The sequence below is a fragment of the Nannobrachium achirus genome (genome assembly GCF_963921795.1).
Source record: "Nannobrachium achirus genome assembly, chromosome: 19".
Lineage (NCBI taxonomy): Eukaryota > Metazoa > Chordata > Actinopteri > Myctophiformes > Myctophidae > Nannobrachium > Nannobrachium achirus.
Window position 1 is genome coordinate 17,315,735 of NC_137826.1, and position 15,212 is coordinate 17,330,946.

Here is a 15,212-nt window from a genome sequence, read left to right on the forward strand (position 1 = left end):
CCGTGCCGATAAGGCGAAATGCAAATTTCCAGGCTTTTCTGGTGAAATGTAAATAAAGTTATTGAATATTTTCACTTTGGGTGTTGCACTTTGTGGACGGTCCCTAAGCGCTCAGCTAATCGTATGCTGTCCAGAGCGACGCAGCCTACTTGGAAAATACACGTGTGCCTTTCCAAACATCATGTTATTACGATGTTTGCAACAAAGCACTGTAAATATATTTTATTTAGTTTAGTTAGCCAGCTAACATGACAACAGCACTGGTGTCGGTGTTGGTCATTTCTGCTAATGTGTTGCACGCGGTCTGTCGGAATGCAGTCATAACTATGAATGCATGAATGGGATGAAACGCGATGCAGGTGAGCTCACATTTCACCATAACAAAAGGAGGCTACTCTGTTGGAAAGGCTCCCCTTGTTAGTACATTTCGCCTTATCGGTACTACCAGAAACCCTGTTAGTACACTTGTATTTCGCCTTATCGCTACGTCGCCTTAACGCTACGTCGGCAAAACGGGACGTGCCCCTAACTAACTACTACCACAGAGTAGAAACAACACCTCTATAAATACTTACTTGACAGGACTCTATACTAAGTCTGCTATTTTTCCCCTTAATACCAAATCAAAAGAAGCCATACTGCTATTTTCTAAGTTTGTTTCTACTCTGTGGTTCTACTAATCAGGGCTCTAAGTTGGGCGATAGATAGATAGTAGAACATCAAACAACATCATCATCAAGTCATCTCTGGCTGCGTTCCTCTCGTTCTCATTTTGCCTTCTCTTCTCGCCCGAGTCATAGCTTATTAGCTTCACTGTACAGTACGTTGCTATGGACAATGGTTGCATCGGAAGTAAGGCACATATTGATAACAATAAGAACACAGCCTCTGTCTATTACACATGAGGGATTGACACAGGTACGGGAGCAGGACAATCTATTCTAGGTAACACCATGTGTTAACCCATTTAGGCCTAGAATTATTGAATGCTTTAACCAGTGAAAAATAGCAGATATACAAGCTGCGAGCTTGTAGATCTGCTATTTTTGAAAAAGTCGTGAACGTGAGCACTCGGTGCCGTGCTGTGAGCTTGTATATCTGCTATTTTTCAATAGTTAAAGCATAAAATAATGATACACACTAGGGCATTCACGAATAGTGATTTTTAGAATTCGAATTATTCGACCTCAAAGTATTCGAATATTCGGAATTCGACGGGTATTTTTGTAATCTAATAAATCATTAAAACGCTCCTTTGCGAGCCTTAAAAACAACCAGCAATTAACGGGTTAACCTCTGTTCGTGAAATAACAGCCATCGATTGGCTGTGAGAGGTTTTCACTGGTGGATGCAGAACTCAAGCAGCAGAGAGAGAACGGACCCTTTGGAACAGACCTACAATGCACAATGCGTCGCGGATAGACGCGTTGTGAGCTTGTACATCTGCTATTTTTGACACGCTGCACTGTCTTACGACTGAACATAGCATAAACATGCTGATGAAACTTGCGACGAAAAACGAGTTCATTTTACTAGGAAAACTCCGAAAATAACTGTTCAAGCCTATCCTATCTATCTTCAACAACCACATTTATACTGTCCATCCTTGTTCGTTACAAGCAGTGTTGTAGGCTATTGTGAATTGTTTAGCCTCGGGATCCAGGCATTATAGTGATTGTTTGATGGGATGAACGCTATGTTAATGACTTCACACGCATGTCGTTGACACCTCCGCTACTTAGCAGGCCATTAATATGTACCGAGACTCATTCCAATGTTAATGAAGGCTGGTGTGACTCGAGTCTCGACCAGTACAACAGACAAGGCTAAGATGGGTTATGATTACATTACATCACATGCTATAGTATAGAAGTATACAGTATGTAACACAAGCTTTACAAGATCATCAATTCCACTCCAATCCGTGTCGCGAAACTCTCGACCCGTTATCATAAATAAAACGGCGGACGCTTGTACCTTTATGGTTTAAAGAGGAGATACATTTGAATATGAAGCATGACATCAACGTGGTTGCGGTGAAGCGCGGTCCGAAAGAGCTACTGTAAAGAGAAGGGTGTCCTCTAAACTGGATATACTCGGCAAGAGGAACGTAACTCAGCAGCAATAAAGTAAAGTAGCCTAAAGAATTACACACTTTTGTCAGCAACGAGCAGAGCTTGCTTGTTCTGGAGAGCCCCTCCCCTCCCCTCCTACACTGAGTGACTGTCATCTATAGTGACGGGCCAGCAGTGTATGTCGGCAGTCAGCACATCAATCACATAAGCTAGCCACTACAGTGTGGTTGGATTTGACAACAATCAAACATGAATGGATTAGGAGAAATACTAACACCAGAGCTCACAGCTGCATGTCTACTGTAGAAATATTGTTTGTCACAAAAAAAAAAAAAAAAAAAAAACGAAAATAATATTAAAATTAATTTCGGCGATTTTTCGAATAGTGTTTATAGTAATCGAATAGTGTTTTGATATTCGAATATTCGAATATTCGGTGAATGCCCTAATACACACTATGTGTACCCGTTCTAAATGGGTTAATGAGTCAATGTCATACCTGTAGCAGGTTGAGTGGTCTCAGCCCAGCACCGCTGTTCAGGCCAAACGGACTCCCTGTGTGGTTAAAAAAAACAAAAAAAACAATGCATTATTGAAACTGAATCAAACAATACTTAAAGGAGCTATAGTCAACTTTTTCTTGAAAAACGGATGCTAAAATAAAAATGTTTCGAAAATATTTTATAAAAAAATAAGCTTCATATATGTGTTTCAATTAAAAAATGACCACAAAAAGCGTAAAATAATGATAAAATAATCATTTTGGCCCTTTGTTTACATTTACAGGGCCCGTACTTTGTTTACATCCTAGTCTGTAGACTAGGATGTACACCTACAATGAAAAAGTTGACTATAGCTCCTTTAACTACTTACAGTATGCCCTGCCTATTTAGATTGGGAATTGGGAAACCATGGGACTAGTTGGGGTGCATGTTTTTTTTCTTTTCTTTGTGTGTTTGTTTATGCTTCCATTATTCTTTTTTTATAAAACAAATCTTAAAATGGTCCTAACTGTTAAATCGCTAAAGTTTTAGAACCCCCACTCCGTTATTTTCAGCTTCAAAAGCCTTCTCTTTATATGTTTTCTATGAGCCGTGAGGGGGGGAGAATTTCGCTGCAAAATGACGTCATCATACTACCGGCCAATCACAGCGAGGGTTATACACTGCCGGCCAATCACAGCGCATCTTGGAGTGGGGTCGCTAGGGCGGCCATATTTGTAGTCTCCCGTGTGTCTCTCTATTGAAGCATGGGTGAAGGAGTGTATCTCCGGAATGGCTGAACGCACAGGAACCAGGGACCCCTCAAAAGATAGATCTCGGCAAGGTGGAGGCAGACGCGGGGGTGAGAGAACCGAAAAACGGCCGAAAGACGCGGACGCGACCGAGGTTTGCTATAGAGCTACTGACCACAAGTTGAGCAACTTACACAGTATAGCTTTAAGAAAAAGTAAAACGAATTTCAACAGCGTGTATCCAAAGAGTGTTGTCTTGTCTGATCCTAAAGAGATTAAAGCCTAGTTGTGGCTTATCTCTCTCTCTGTGTGTGTGTGTGTGTGTGTGTGTGTGTGTGTGTTTGTGTGTGTGTGTGTGTGTGTGTGTGCGTGCGTGCGTGCGTGCGTGCGAGAGAGCGTGTGAGCGTGTGCACATGCTCTCTCTGTCTTACCAGTTTGTGCTGTGGACTGCATGGTGGGCATCAGACCCCCAGATGGAAGGATTCCCAGCATGGGGTTAGAGCCACCCATCAGTGTCTGAGGACTGCTACACACATGATAGAATGGTTATTGTGAAAAATATACCAGTGAAAGATTAGAGTTTACATAACTTTTATTTAATTTAATATAAAATGTGACACAGCATGACTGTCTTATTTGTATCACAAATCACGATTTTTCAAGAATAGCAGATCTACAAGCTCAGATCTACAAGCTCACAGCACGGCACCGAGTGCCGCGCTGTGAGCTTGTAGATCTGCTATTTTTCAATAGCCATAACATTAAAGGACCACTTCACCTCTGGGACAACCAGATCTTATTTTATTGTTGTTTGGGACACGATCAACACAATCCTGAGTTATTTTTTGTGTTCAATCTGTGTTTTTAGATATTTTAGTATTTCAGCATGCTACAACTGGTCATATCATGCATTTCGCATCATATGATGCATGAGATGATGCAATATCATGCTACAAAGCATCATATGACCAGTTGTAGCATGCTGAAATACTAAAATATCTAAAAACACAGATTGATCGTGTCCCAAACAACAATAAAATAAGATCTGGTTGTCCCAGAGGTGAAGTGGCCCTTTAAATAATTCAGGGTTAAAACAAGTCCCAGACGGTAGATAACGCAGCGGGTACAGTGGTCCTCTCACCAGACGGGGCCCACCACGTTGATGAAGTTGAGCCCGGCGGGGTTGCCCATGACCTGCGAGGACGTGGTGCCGGTGGTCATGGAGGTGCCCATGGGGATGGTCATGACGGGCAGCGGCTGGCTCAGGGCCAGCTGCTGCTGGGTGAAGGGCGCGAGGAGGGCGGGCTGCTGCTGGGCCTGGGCCTGCAGCAGGGCCGACGGGTCGCTGCTGGGGGGCGTGGGCGCGCCCAGGGCGTCGGCCGGGTGCGGCGTGGAGCAGGGAGTGTTGGTGGGCGTCGGGGTGGATGGCTTCGGGGTGCCCGATCCTGACGGGAGAAGACAAAGGGGAGGTTGAAGAAGTGGGCGCCGGAGAGAGAGAGAGAGAGGTGATGTGTGACAATGTCGCACCGTTGTGGTTCTTTAGAGCAGTGGTTCTCAACCTGTGGGTCGGGACCCCCAGATGTTTAGCTAAATGTAACAGTAAACAGACCAACATACAGTATAAGTGTATAGAAGGTATCTAAAGTGACAATTTAAGGAATTTAAATAACTTTTTAGTACCTCTGGTCAAACATTAGTCAAATTGTCAAATATTAGAGGCAGAAATTGTGAAAATAGCAGATCTACATGCTCACAACGCCTCGCAACGTGAGCATGTAGATCGGTATTTTCACAATGGCATACATCGAATCAAACTAAATGTAATGCCAACTCCTACAATTCCAAGTGTTTGTGCAGGATGAGGGGGTCCCCAGTTCAAATATGATTATTTTGGGGGTCACAGCCTGAAAAGGTTGAGAACCACTGCTTTAGAGCAGTGGTTCTCAACATTTTCAGGCTGCTACCCCCAAAATACATCATATTTTAACTGGGGACCCCCCACCCTGACGAGCACTAAGAGTTGAGGCATTACATTTTGTAGAACACGGTTGGTTCTATTGTGAAAATAGCAGATCTACATGCTCACAACGCCTCACGTTGTGAGCATGTAGATCGTCTGTTTTCACAATTTCTGTCTCTAATATTTGACAATTTTACCAAGGTTTAATTTGTCATTTTAGAAGTATTAAAAAGTCCTTACATTTTCACTTTAGAAATGTGCATATACGCTCTATACACTTAAACTTTATGCTGGTTTGTTTACTGTTGACTGAGAAAACAATGTTGCACGTTAAGTTAATCATCTGGGGACCCCCCAAAATAATTTGGGGACTCCACTGGGGGTCCCGACCCAAAGGTTGAGAACCACTGCTTTAGAGATGATTGCAAATGTTCATATCTGCCTCTTTTTTTTGGAATTGTTTCAAATTCCACGTATAAAGCAATGATGAGTACCGTATGCAGACCTGTTTCTTCCTTCATACCACTTGGTGTTTATTTGTCTAAGAATCCATGGCTGTGCCAAGATTTCAACACGCTGCGGTTTTTGCTGGAAATGCAAATGTGACAGTATGTGTAAGTGAAGCCTTTGAGGCCAAATGCAGACTGTCAGTACAGTTCAGAACGGTGATCTAACCAGCAGCTGCTTTCTGTTAAGATCTGTATGATGGAATGGAGAAAGGACCCCCCCCCCCCCCCCTTGTAGTGATGCAATGAGAAGTGCAGTCAATACGGTCAACTTCCAAACATTTTCCAAACCCTTTTCGATCGTTTCCATAACGTTTTTTCAGACCTGGAAATGGTCAAAAATACTTTCCACAATTATTCTCCAAACATTCCAGCTTAAACTGGGACTGAAACACTTGGGGACTGTGACTGTAGGTTCAGGTCTCCTCCTGTTTAGGCTCTACAATAAATATCTTTACAGAAAATAGCTGGAGGTTATGGATTTGAATCCACCGTGGTCGGGCGTCTATGCAATTACAATTGGCTTGTGTTCGGAAAGGTGGGCAGGCGATGATATTGGTCAAATGAACATACTCCTATAGGCTGGGGCGGCACCTGCCAGCAGGGAGTGTTGGGCAGGAGGATTAGAACAAATGCCCTACGCCCTCCCGGTGGGGGCTCCTCACGGGCAGGAGAGTCAGTAGGATACAGCAGCAGTGACAACACAGAAATGTGCGTGGAAAGCCTTTAATATCTTGTAGAATGTCTATTTTCAGCCCAGAATAGGGACGGTGGGGTTCATGAGGGAGGTAGGGCATTCATGAATAGTGATTTTTAGTATTCGAATTATTCAACCTCAAAGTATTCGAATAGTCAATTATTCAAAAGGACTGGCCAAACCGTCAAATATTAAGTAAGCAAGAGGCGAACATTGTGAAAATAGCCGATCTACATGCTCACAACGCCTCGCAACGCGAGGCGTTGTGAGCATGTAGATCTGCTATTTTCACAATATTTATCTGCGGAACCGAGTCACATAAAATGTAATACCTACAATTCCAAGTGCTTGTCAGGGTGGGGGTCCCCAGTTCAAATATGTTTATTTTGGGGGTCACGGCTTAAAAATGTTTGAGAACCCCTGGTATAGAGCATTAACAAATTCATCCACCAGGGGCATTGACAACTCATTCTTATGACTTCCTATCTAGCCAAGCTTTATAAACCATGAAGAAATATATGTATATTTTTTAAAGAGAAAACAATTAAAGGAGTAGTTCACCCCCAAAATGACTTTTTTTCTATTGATTACTCATGCCATGGAGAGTAGAGTTCAATAATATTTTTTGTTTTTTGTCACATTCCTAAGACAAAAATTTGATTTGAGTAAATTTACCCCCATTGATTCCGGATGGTGACCCGTTTCGAAACGGGTCACCATCCGAAATGAATGGGGGTAAATTTATTGTTATCACATTTAAGTCTTAGGAATGTGACAAAAAACTAAAAATATTATTGAACTCTACTCTCCATGGCATGAGTAATCAATAGAAAAAAAGTCATTTTGGGGGTGAACTACTCCTTTAAAGAAAAAAAATATGCGAATATTCGACTTCGGTGAACAATGTCGAATAGTGACTTTGATATTCGAATATTCGGTGAATGCCCCATCATGGGGTTGATATGATGGAGCTGCCGTGACATGCCAGTACTCACTCTGCATGGAGCCCATAGGGGACAGGGCAGTGGGGGACAGCAGGCCCACCTGACCCATCTCCAGGGAGTGCTTTCTGTTCAGTGACTGGCTTTTGGCTGGAGGTGGCGTAGGACACTTGAGAAGACCACTGGTCTGAGAGCTGTATGGGTTACCTGAAGACCACAGAGAAGGCATTTTACATTACATCTTTCAATATCATTTCACCACTGTCGGGTGGGAAGATAATACGGTATGTGAAAATATTATTTTTGTTTTGTACTACCTGTGTGACACTGTTGTATGATGAAGTAGGGCATACATTTACAAAAGAAAGATTTGGCCATTTTTTACTATTCTTTAAAACATTTCAAAATACGGTAGTTAAAAAAGACAATCTACAATCTTGTAACGTGTTGATTGGCTACTTTCACTATTTTAAAATGTGTTTCAAAATAGTAAAAAATGCCAAAGTAGGGCATTAACCAAAAAGTCGACAAGTCGACTTCATTACACAAGTCGACTCCCACCAGAGAAAGTCAAAGTCGAAAATACTTGTGAAATAGCAGATCTTTCTATTGTGAAAATAGCAGATCTACATGCTCACAATGCCTTGCGTTGCAAGGCGTTGTGAGAATGTAGACGGCTATTTTCACAATTTCTGCCTCTATATATTTGACATTTTGGACAATGTTTAATTTGTCATTTTAGAGGCATTAAAAAGTCCTTAAATTGGCACTTTAGAAATATGAAGATACCCTCTATATAGATACTTAAACTTTATGTCGGTTTGTTTACTGTTGAGTGAGAAAACAATGTTTCACATTAAAGGAGTCATCCAGACCAAAACACATATAGGGTTAAATCTGTCTTTTATCATACCCCTTTATACCTGCTTTATTCAATTTTTTTCATAGCTGCCCCTGTTGCTAGATTTCGGCTGCCCCTGTTGCTAGATTTCGTGGGCCCTCTCATAACTAACAGAGTGTATAGCCTTTATACTAGTGCGGTTATTTCTTCAGCTTCAAAGTTAGTATTTTTTTATTGGATTGTGTTTACACAACGTCCTGAGACCAACCAAACCGCTGTTTTGACCTCACAGGCACCCTTACTTGTCAAACCGACCCCTCCCTCCCCTCCCTTTCTAGCCTCTCCTCTCCCTGCTCTGGTGCAGAGCAGAAGCCGTTTGACAAGTAGGGGTGCCTGTGAGGTCAAAACAGCGGTTTGGTTGGTCTCAGGACGTTGTGTAAACACAATCCAATAAAAAAATACTAACTTTGAAGCTGAAGAAATAACCGCACTAGTATAAAGGCTATACACTCTGTTAGTTATGAGAGGGCCCGCAAAATCTAGCAACAGGGGCAGCCGAAATCTAGCAAAAGGGGCAGCTATGAAAAAAATCAACTAAAGCAGGTATAAAGGGGTATGATAAAAGACAGATTTAACCCTATATGTGTTTTGGTCTGGATGACTCCTTTAAGTTAATCATCTGGGGAACCCCCAAAATAATTGGGGGGTCGTGTGTGATGTCATGACATCATCAAACGCTAAAGTCGACTTCAACTCAACTGTTTACTGAGTCGAGTCGACTTGCAAAAATCACAAGTCGTTAATGCCCTAGTTCCTTCGTGGAGGCTGTACAGGGTAGGGTACCTGAGGAGCTGGTTCCTGATGCGGAAGACAGCTTGATGGGAGGAGGTCGATGCTTCACCCCCTTACCTAACACTGACGTCTGGACCAGGGAAGAGAAGCCATCACCCTGCAACACACCACGTTAACATCCATTTGTTCACATAGAATTTAATCAACCCATTCAGGCCTAGGATTATTGACTGCTTTAACTACTGAAAAATAGCAGATATACAAGCTCACAGCGCGGCACCGAGTGCCGCGCTGCGAGCTTGTAGATCTGCTATTTTTTTTAAATCATGATTTGTTTTGCAAGTCTTTGAATATATCTACTTAAAAGCGAACATTTGTAACTTTAATATTTGCTTCTGGGTGGTCCCTGGAACAACATATTTTGAGATGGGGGTCCGTGGCCAAATACATGTCATTTTGGGGGTCCTTGACATGAAAAAGTTTGAGAACAGCATGATTTAGAAGAAGGATTTGGAAGTCGGGTCAAATATATTCAAAGAGTTGCACTCATTTTCACGATTTTTCAAAAATAGCAGATCTACAAGCTCGCAGCGCTGTGAGCTTGTATATCTGCTATTTTTCTAAAGTTAAAGCATAAAATAATGGTTAAAGTGGTTCAAATCTAACGCGACTCAGGCGCCTTCCAGGTATTTGAGAGTTAAGACCGCCATGAAAAACAAGCTGTAAGCTTTTTGCTTCATGCTTTTGATTCTGGCGGGTCAGATGTGTATGTTACATGTTGTTGTATGAGACATGTTTTACATCAAGATCAATAAAGATATCAAGCAATTCATCAAGAATTAAGCTTTGTTTTTCTTCGCCTAATAGTACATTTCATGTGGTGTGTTGGAATGCAATACAATGATTGAGCACCAGTTTGAACATTCCGCAGATTGCAGAAATATTTGGTAAAATAAATAATGCAAAAATACCGCTCATAAATAATCTAAGACAAAGGAGCCATATATAAATCACTGCATCATGCAGTACAACCCAGAGGCAGTGAATGAAAACAAGCCCGAAAATAGGCAATGAAGGACGCATGAGAACTTTAAACATATATACATTGGCTATTCACAAATAGCCAATCAACAAGTTCAAAACACATTGTGAGCTTGTATATCTGCAATATTCTAAATAAATCTTGAAAAAATGTGGAACATTTCCTGACAGACACATTCATTTTGGGTTCCTTGAAAATGGTTTGAGAACAACTGGTTTAACCCATTTAGGCCTAGAATTATTGAATGCTTTAACCAGTGAAAAATAGCAGATATACAAGCTCACAGCGCGGCACCGAGTGCCGCGCTGCGAGCTTGTAGATCTGCTATTTTTTGAAAAAGTCATGAAAATGTGTGCAAATCTTTGAATATATGTATTTTCCAAAGCAAACGTTTGTAACTCAAATTTTGCTTCTGGGTGGTCCCTGGAAATAGATATTTTGAAATGGGGGTCCGTGGCCAAATAAATATAATTTTGGGGGTTCTTCACATGAAAAGGTTTGAGCACCACTGACAAGAACAGACTAACTGAGCTCCAGTTAAGTGAAAAGGACCTTTTCTTTGACGATGGCTGGCCAGATATCTGACATAGAAACATAGGTTTTTCAAAAAATCTTAGAAGGATTCAAAACACACTTATAGAATCGGGTCAAAATTCAAATTTTAACGATTTTTCAAAAATAGCAGATCTACAAGCTCGCAGCGCGGCACTCGGTGCAACCGGCAATGTATAAAAGCAAGAAAAACAAGCCCACAGACGCTTATAATAAGCAGACTTTGCAACATTGATTACCTCGGCCTCCTTGCTTGGGGAGGGCGGAGCTTGTTGTCCCACGGTGCCCGAGTTGTGAGACATCTTTACCTGGCATTTAACGTCTTTCTCATACACGCCTTTGTACTGGGTTAGAAAGCTGTGGAGGAGATTCTATTTAAAAACAAATATCTGCACAACATCTTTCATACTAGAGAAAGTAGCTGGTACAGGTACATCATTAAATGCTAATACCCCTAATGTCATTCATATATTCAAATATACTCTTGGCAAACATTCATCCTGCTCACTTATCTTCTCTCATAAAGTTGCATTATTGAAATACAATCCTATTTGTTATCCTCCAAGTTGGAGAACAACATTTAAATTTGGGAAGACTTTTTTATTTGAAAAACTGAACGACTTAAAAACTACAGTTACTGAAATCTATAGAATCCATGCTTTCTATGTGTAAATATTACATCAGCTCATTTTATGGTAACATAACATTTTTATGTTGTTATTTTCCTTATTGAATATCTGTGTTGCTACTATTCTAGACCATGACATAGAAGAGATGGATGAATAAAGGTTAAACGAATAAAAGATTTATCTGGCAAGTTCGTTAACGTATTGAGTCATGACTGATGAGGGCAACCTGAATGCCATGAAAACAACAACCACAGAGACTCACCGGTCTGCGTCTATCTTTGAGCCTATGAGGAATCTGTGGACACGACAAGAAAGCACAACAGATTGAATTGTCTGTATAACTCAATATGAGAGTAAATTACAATTGACATGAACAAATGCATGCATATGCATGCTAGAGCGTAGCACGGGTCTTCCAGGACCCGGTAACCCGAGACCCGAGCCGTTTCGGGTCTAAAATATTCAGCTTGTCCCTCGGGTTAGGGTAGGGTAGGGTTTAATTGCCTCGGGTCCATTCAGGGCTGTCCAAAATGCATTTACCCACAAGGATCCGAGAGGACCCGAGATTTAAACATATGTATCCTTCAACTTTAAAATATATATTGTTTTTAATGAGACATGCATCACACACACACACACACACACACACACACACACACACACACACACACACACACACACACACACACACACACACACACAGACAGACAGAACTTACGGAGGGTGTATAAGCTTCAGATCCGTGCCGTCGTCCTCAGCTTTGGGTTCTTTGGCACAGTAGATCTTGCCGTAGACCAGCGGGTCGCCCATGGACTGGAAGATGGACACCTTGGTCTTCTGGGGCTGACCCCCCACCTCGCACTCAAACGTGTAGTCATCCACCACCTCCTGTTAGCAGAGACAGCAACCAACACAATGGACCTTTTAACCCATTTAGGCCTAGAATTGTTTAATGCTTTAACTATTGAAAAATAGCAGATATTCAAGCTCAAGGCGTGGCACCGGGTGCCGCGCTGCGAGTTTGTAGATCTTCTATTTTTGAAAATTTTTAAAAGCATTTTAAACATTTTTAACTCAAATATTTGCTTCTGTGTGGTCGCTGGAACGACATGTTTTGAAATGGGAGTCCGTGGCCAAATAAATGTAATTTTGGGGGTCCTTGACATGAAAAAGTTTGAGAACCACTGATTTAAAAGAAGGATTTAGAAGACATTTTTAGAATCGGGTCAAAAATGTTCAAAGATTTGCACAAACGATTTTTCAAAAATAGCAGCGCGGCACTCGGTGCCGCGCTGTGAGCTTGTATATCTGCTATTTTTCAAAAGTTAAAGCATAAAATAATGGTTAAAGTGGTTCAAATCTAAAGTGACACAGATTAGCGTTCAGGCCTAAATGAGATCCAACAATGATGATACTTATCTCTCATAATGATTCAATTAAGAAACAGTTTTAATTAACCCATTTAGACCTGAACACATTATGACGCAATATTTTATGCTTTAAATATAAAAAAATAGCAGATATAAAAGCTGCGAGCTTGTAGATCTGCTATTTTTGAAAAATCGTGAAAATTAGAATTTTGACCCGATTCTATAAGTGTCTTTTGAATCCTTCTAAGATTTTTGGAAAAAACCTATGTTTCTATCAGCAATCTGGCCAGCCATCGTCAAAGAAAAGGTCCTTTTCACTTAACTCACTTACTGCCAATTTAAAATGCCCCTCGAGTGGCACTAGTGCCAGAAGCCTCCATAGACTCCCATGTAATTTATAGTGCACAGATCATGCACGCCCATGCACAGATCATGCACCATGTTTGTGCAGGCTGTTCACAGCTTTCAAACAAAAAAAAAAGATTGGAAATCCGTTCAGGCATTCATGATTTATCAGCCATGTTTTCTTCAGATGTAAACAAAAATGGCTGCCATGTTTGAAAGATGGGGTTGTATGGGGGGTGGAACATGCAAAATCGCGATTGAAATCATGTTTACTAGATTTAATTGGGTCCAAAAAAAAAAAAAAAAAAAAAAAATTTTTTTTTTTTTTTTTTTTCTAAGTAAAAGTCGCCCAAAGTCGCTTGGCAGGGAACTCCATAGTGAGAAAGTTGCTCTAAAAGTCGCCTGGCACTGTATGAGTTAACTGGAGCTCAGTTAGTCTGTTCTTGAGAGACTACTATGTCAGTGGTTCTCATACTTTTTCATGTGAAGGACCCCCAAAATGATATGTATTTGGCCACGGACCCCCATCTCAAAATATCTAGTTCCAGGGACCACCCAGAAGCAAAATTTGAGTTACAAACGTTCGCTTTGAAAATACATATATTCAAAGATTTGCAAACATTTTCACGACTTTTTCAAAAATAGCACATCTACAAGCTCGCAGCGTGGCACTCGGTGCCACGCTGTGAGCTTGTATATCTGCTATTTTTCACGGGTTAAAGCATTCAATAATTCTAGGCCTAAATGGGTTAAAGCTGCACTATGTAACTTTCCTCTCCTGTGCAAGAGCAGACATTGTTTTACCATTGAGTTAATAGAGCCTGCCTGCTTGCTCAGGGGATAAATTGAATCTTGAACATTAGGTCACAATTCGTGTCAGGTCCTGTATCTAGGTGAGACAAGACCTTTGACACCATCTAAAATGGACAAACTTACATTTTATTCATAAAAAAACAGTTACTGTACATACTGTAGCGCCGCTTTAACTACAGTAATCATGGCCTTTCCCCCCCACAATCTCTACCTTATTTTATGTTTCACTAATGCCATTCAACTGTATTTAAAGAAAGTTTACTTAGGTCTATTTGTGAATTGTACCTGACCTTTGTTTTGAAACCATTGTATTATCTTTTTGCATAAATGTACATAGCTTTCATTGCACTGTATATTTAATGTACATATAAAGTGTGTTTAGGGCTGTCACGATATGACATTTTACATGACGATTAATTGTCACTCAAATAATTGGCGATTAACGATTTAATTGTGTATTTGTCGTTGATAATTACATTTCTGTTTGGCTTTTAGGCTTTGAAGTTGCATATGGTAGATATGACACATAACCTAAATATACAAATACATTACTGACATATTTGACAACTTACTACTTAAAAAATAACATTGATAGTGGAAATAGCCGATCTACAAGCTCACAACGCGTCGCATGTGAGCTTGTAGATCTGCTATTTCCACTATTTCTGACATTTTTCAACATTCACGATTATGACAAAATAATTGCGATAATGTCAAATAATCACGATTAGACGACAGCCCTAAGTGTGTTTTACCTCGGCAGGCCAGATGACAGTAGGCTGAGAGTCATCCACCTGCACTGATCTCTCAACCACAGCATACTTCTCCACCTGAACACAACATACAGGGAGATTATGCACACAGGACGTTATGCTGGATGGATCACTTGGCTGCTTTCCAAAGCTGGTGTGATCACCACCCAGTGCCAGGCAATAAAAAACATCACTGCTTGTACCTGTACTTATTATTATTATAGGCTGCACATTAGAATAGTACAAGCTTAGAATGAGTAAATATTTTTCATCAAACAACAATGCTTAATAACGGGTTGTTATTGATCAACTCATTTCAATAGCACTGATCTGATCACCCGGTAGATCAAAAAGAGGTGGTTACCAGATCTACAAGCTAACAACAAGTCGCATCATGGCGCATTGTCGGATTGTAGATCTGTTCTTTTTGGTTGGCAGATCGTATTACGTGACTTACATCAATTTCCTTCGGTACACTGAGTTGGCAGTTGCTTTGTTTCCACGTGTCTACACCCTGAGAGAGAGAGAGAGAGAGAGAGAGAGAGAGAGAGAGAGAGAGAGAGAGAGAGAGAGAGAGAGAGATTCAAAGACAGTGAGACAAAGCATATCATCTAAATATGGTGTGTGTAAAAATAGCCAGGCGGGTCAATAATAACGCCATCT

General features: G+C 40.9%; 1 protein-coding gene across 3 annotated transcripts in view; it reads right to left on the reverse strand.

The window, feature by feature from the left end:
- supt20 (SPT20 homolog, SAGA complex component) overlaps positions 1-15,212 on the reverse strand; it is a 38,408-nt gene that overhangs the window by 13,069 nt on the left and 10,127 nt on the right. For 2 of the 3 annotated variants that reach the window (XM_080749006.1, XM_080749004.1), the window contains exons 11-20: positions 15,007-15,063; positions 14,553-14,627; positions 11,988-12,157; positions 11,532-11,564; positions 10,880-10,997; positions 9,098-9,203; positions 7,468-7,620; positions 4,451-4,754; positions 3,741-3,835; positions 2,575-2,630 (exon numbers count right to left, since the gene is read on the reverse strand). In XM_080749006.1, the coding sequence (XP_080605132.1) occupies positions 2,575-2,630; positions 3,741-3,835; positions 4,451-4,754; positions 7,468-7,620; positions 9,098-9,203; positions 10,880-10,997; positions 11,532-11,564; positions 11,988-12,157; positions 14,553-14,627; positions 15,007-15,063 (1,167 nt within the window). The remainder of the gene's footprint in view (positions 1-2,574; positions 2,631-3,740; positions 3,836-4,450; positions 4,755-7,467; positions 7,621-9,097; positions 9,204-10,879; positions 10,998-11,531; positions 11,565-11,987; positions 12,158-14,552; positions 14,628-15,006; positions 15,064-15,212) is intronic. The other variant, XM_080749005.1, reaches the window with a different exon arrangement.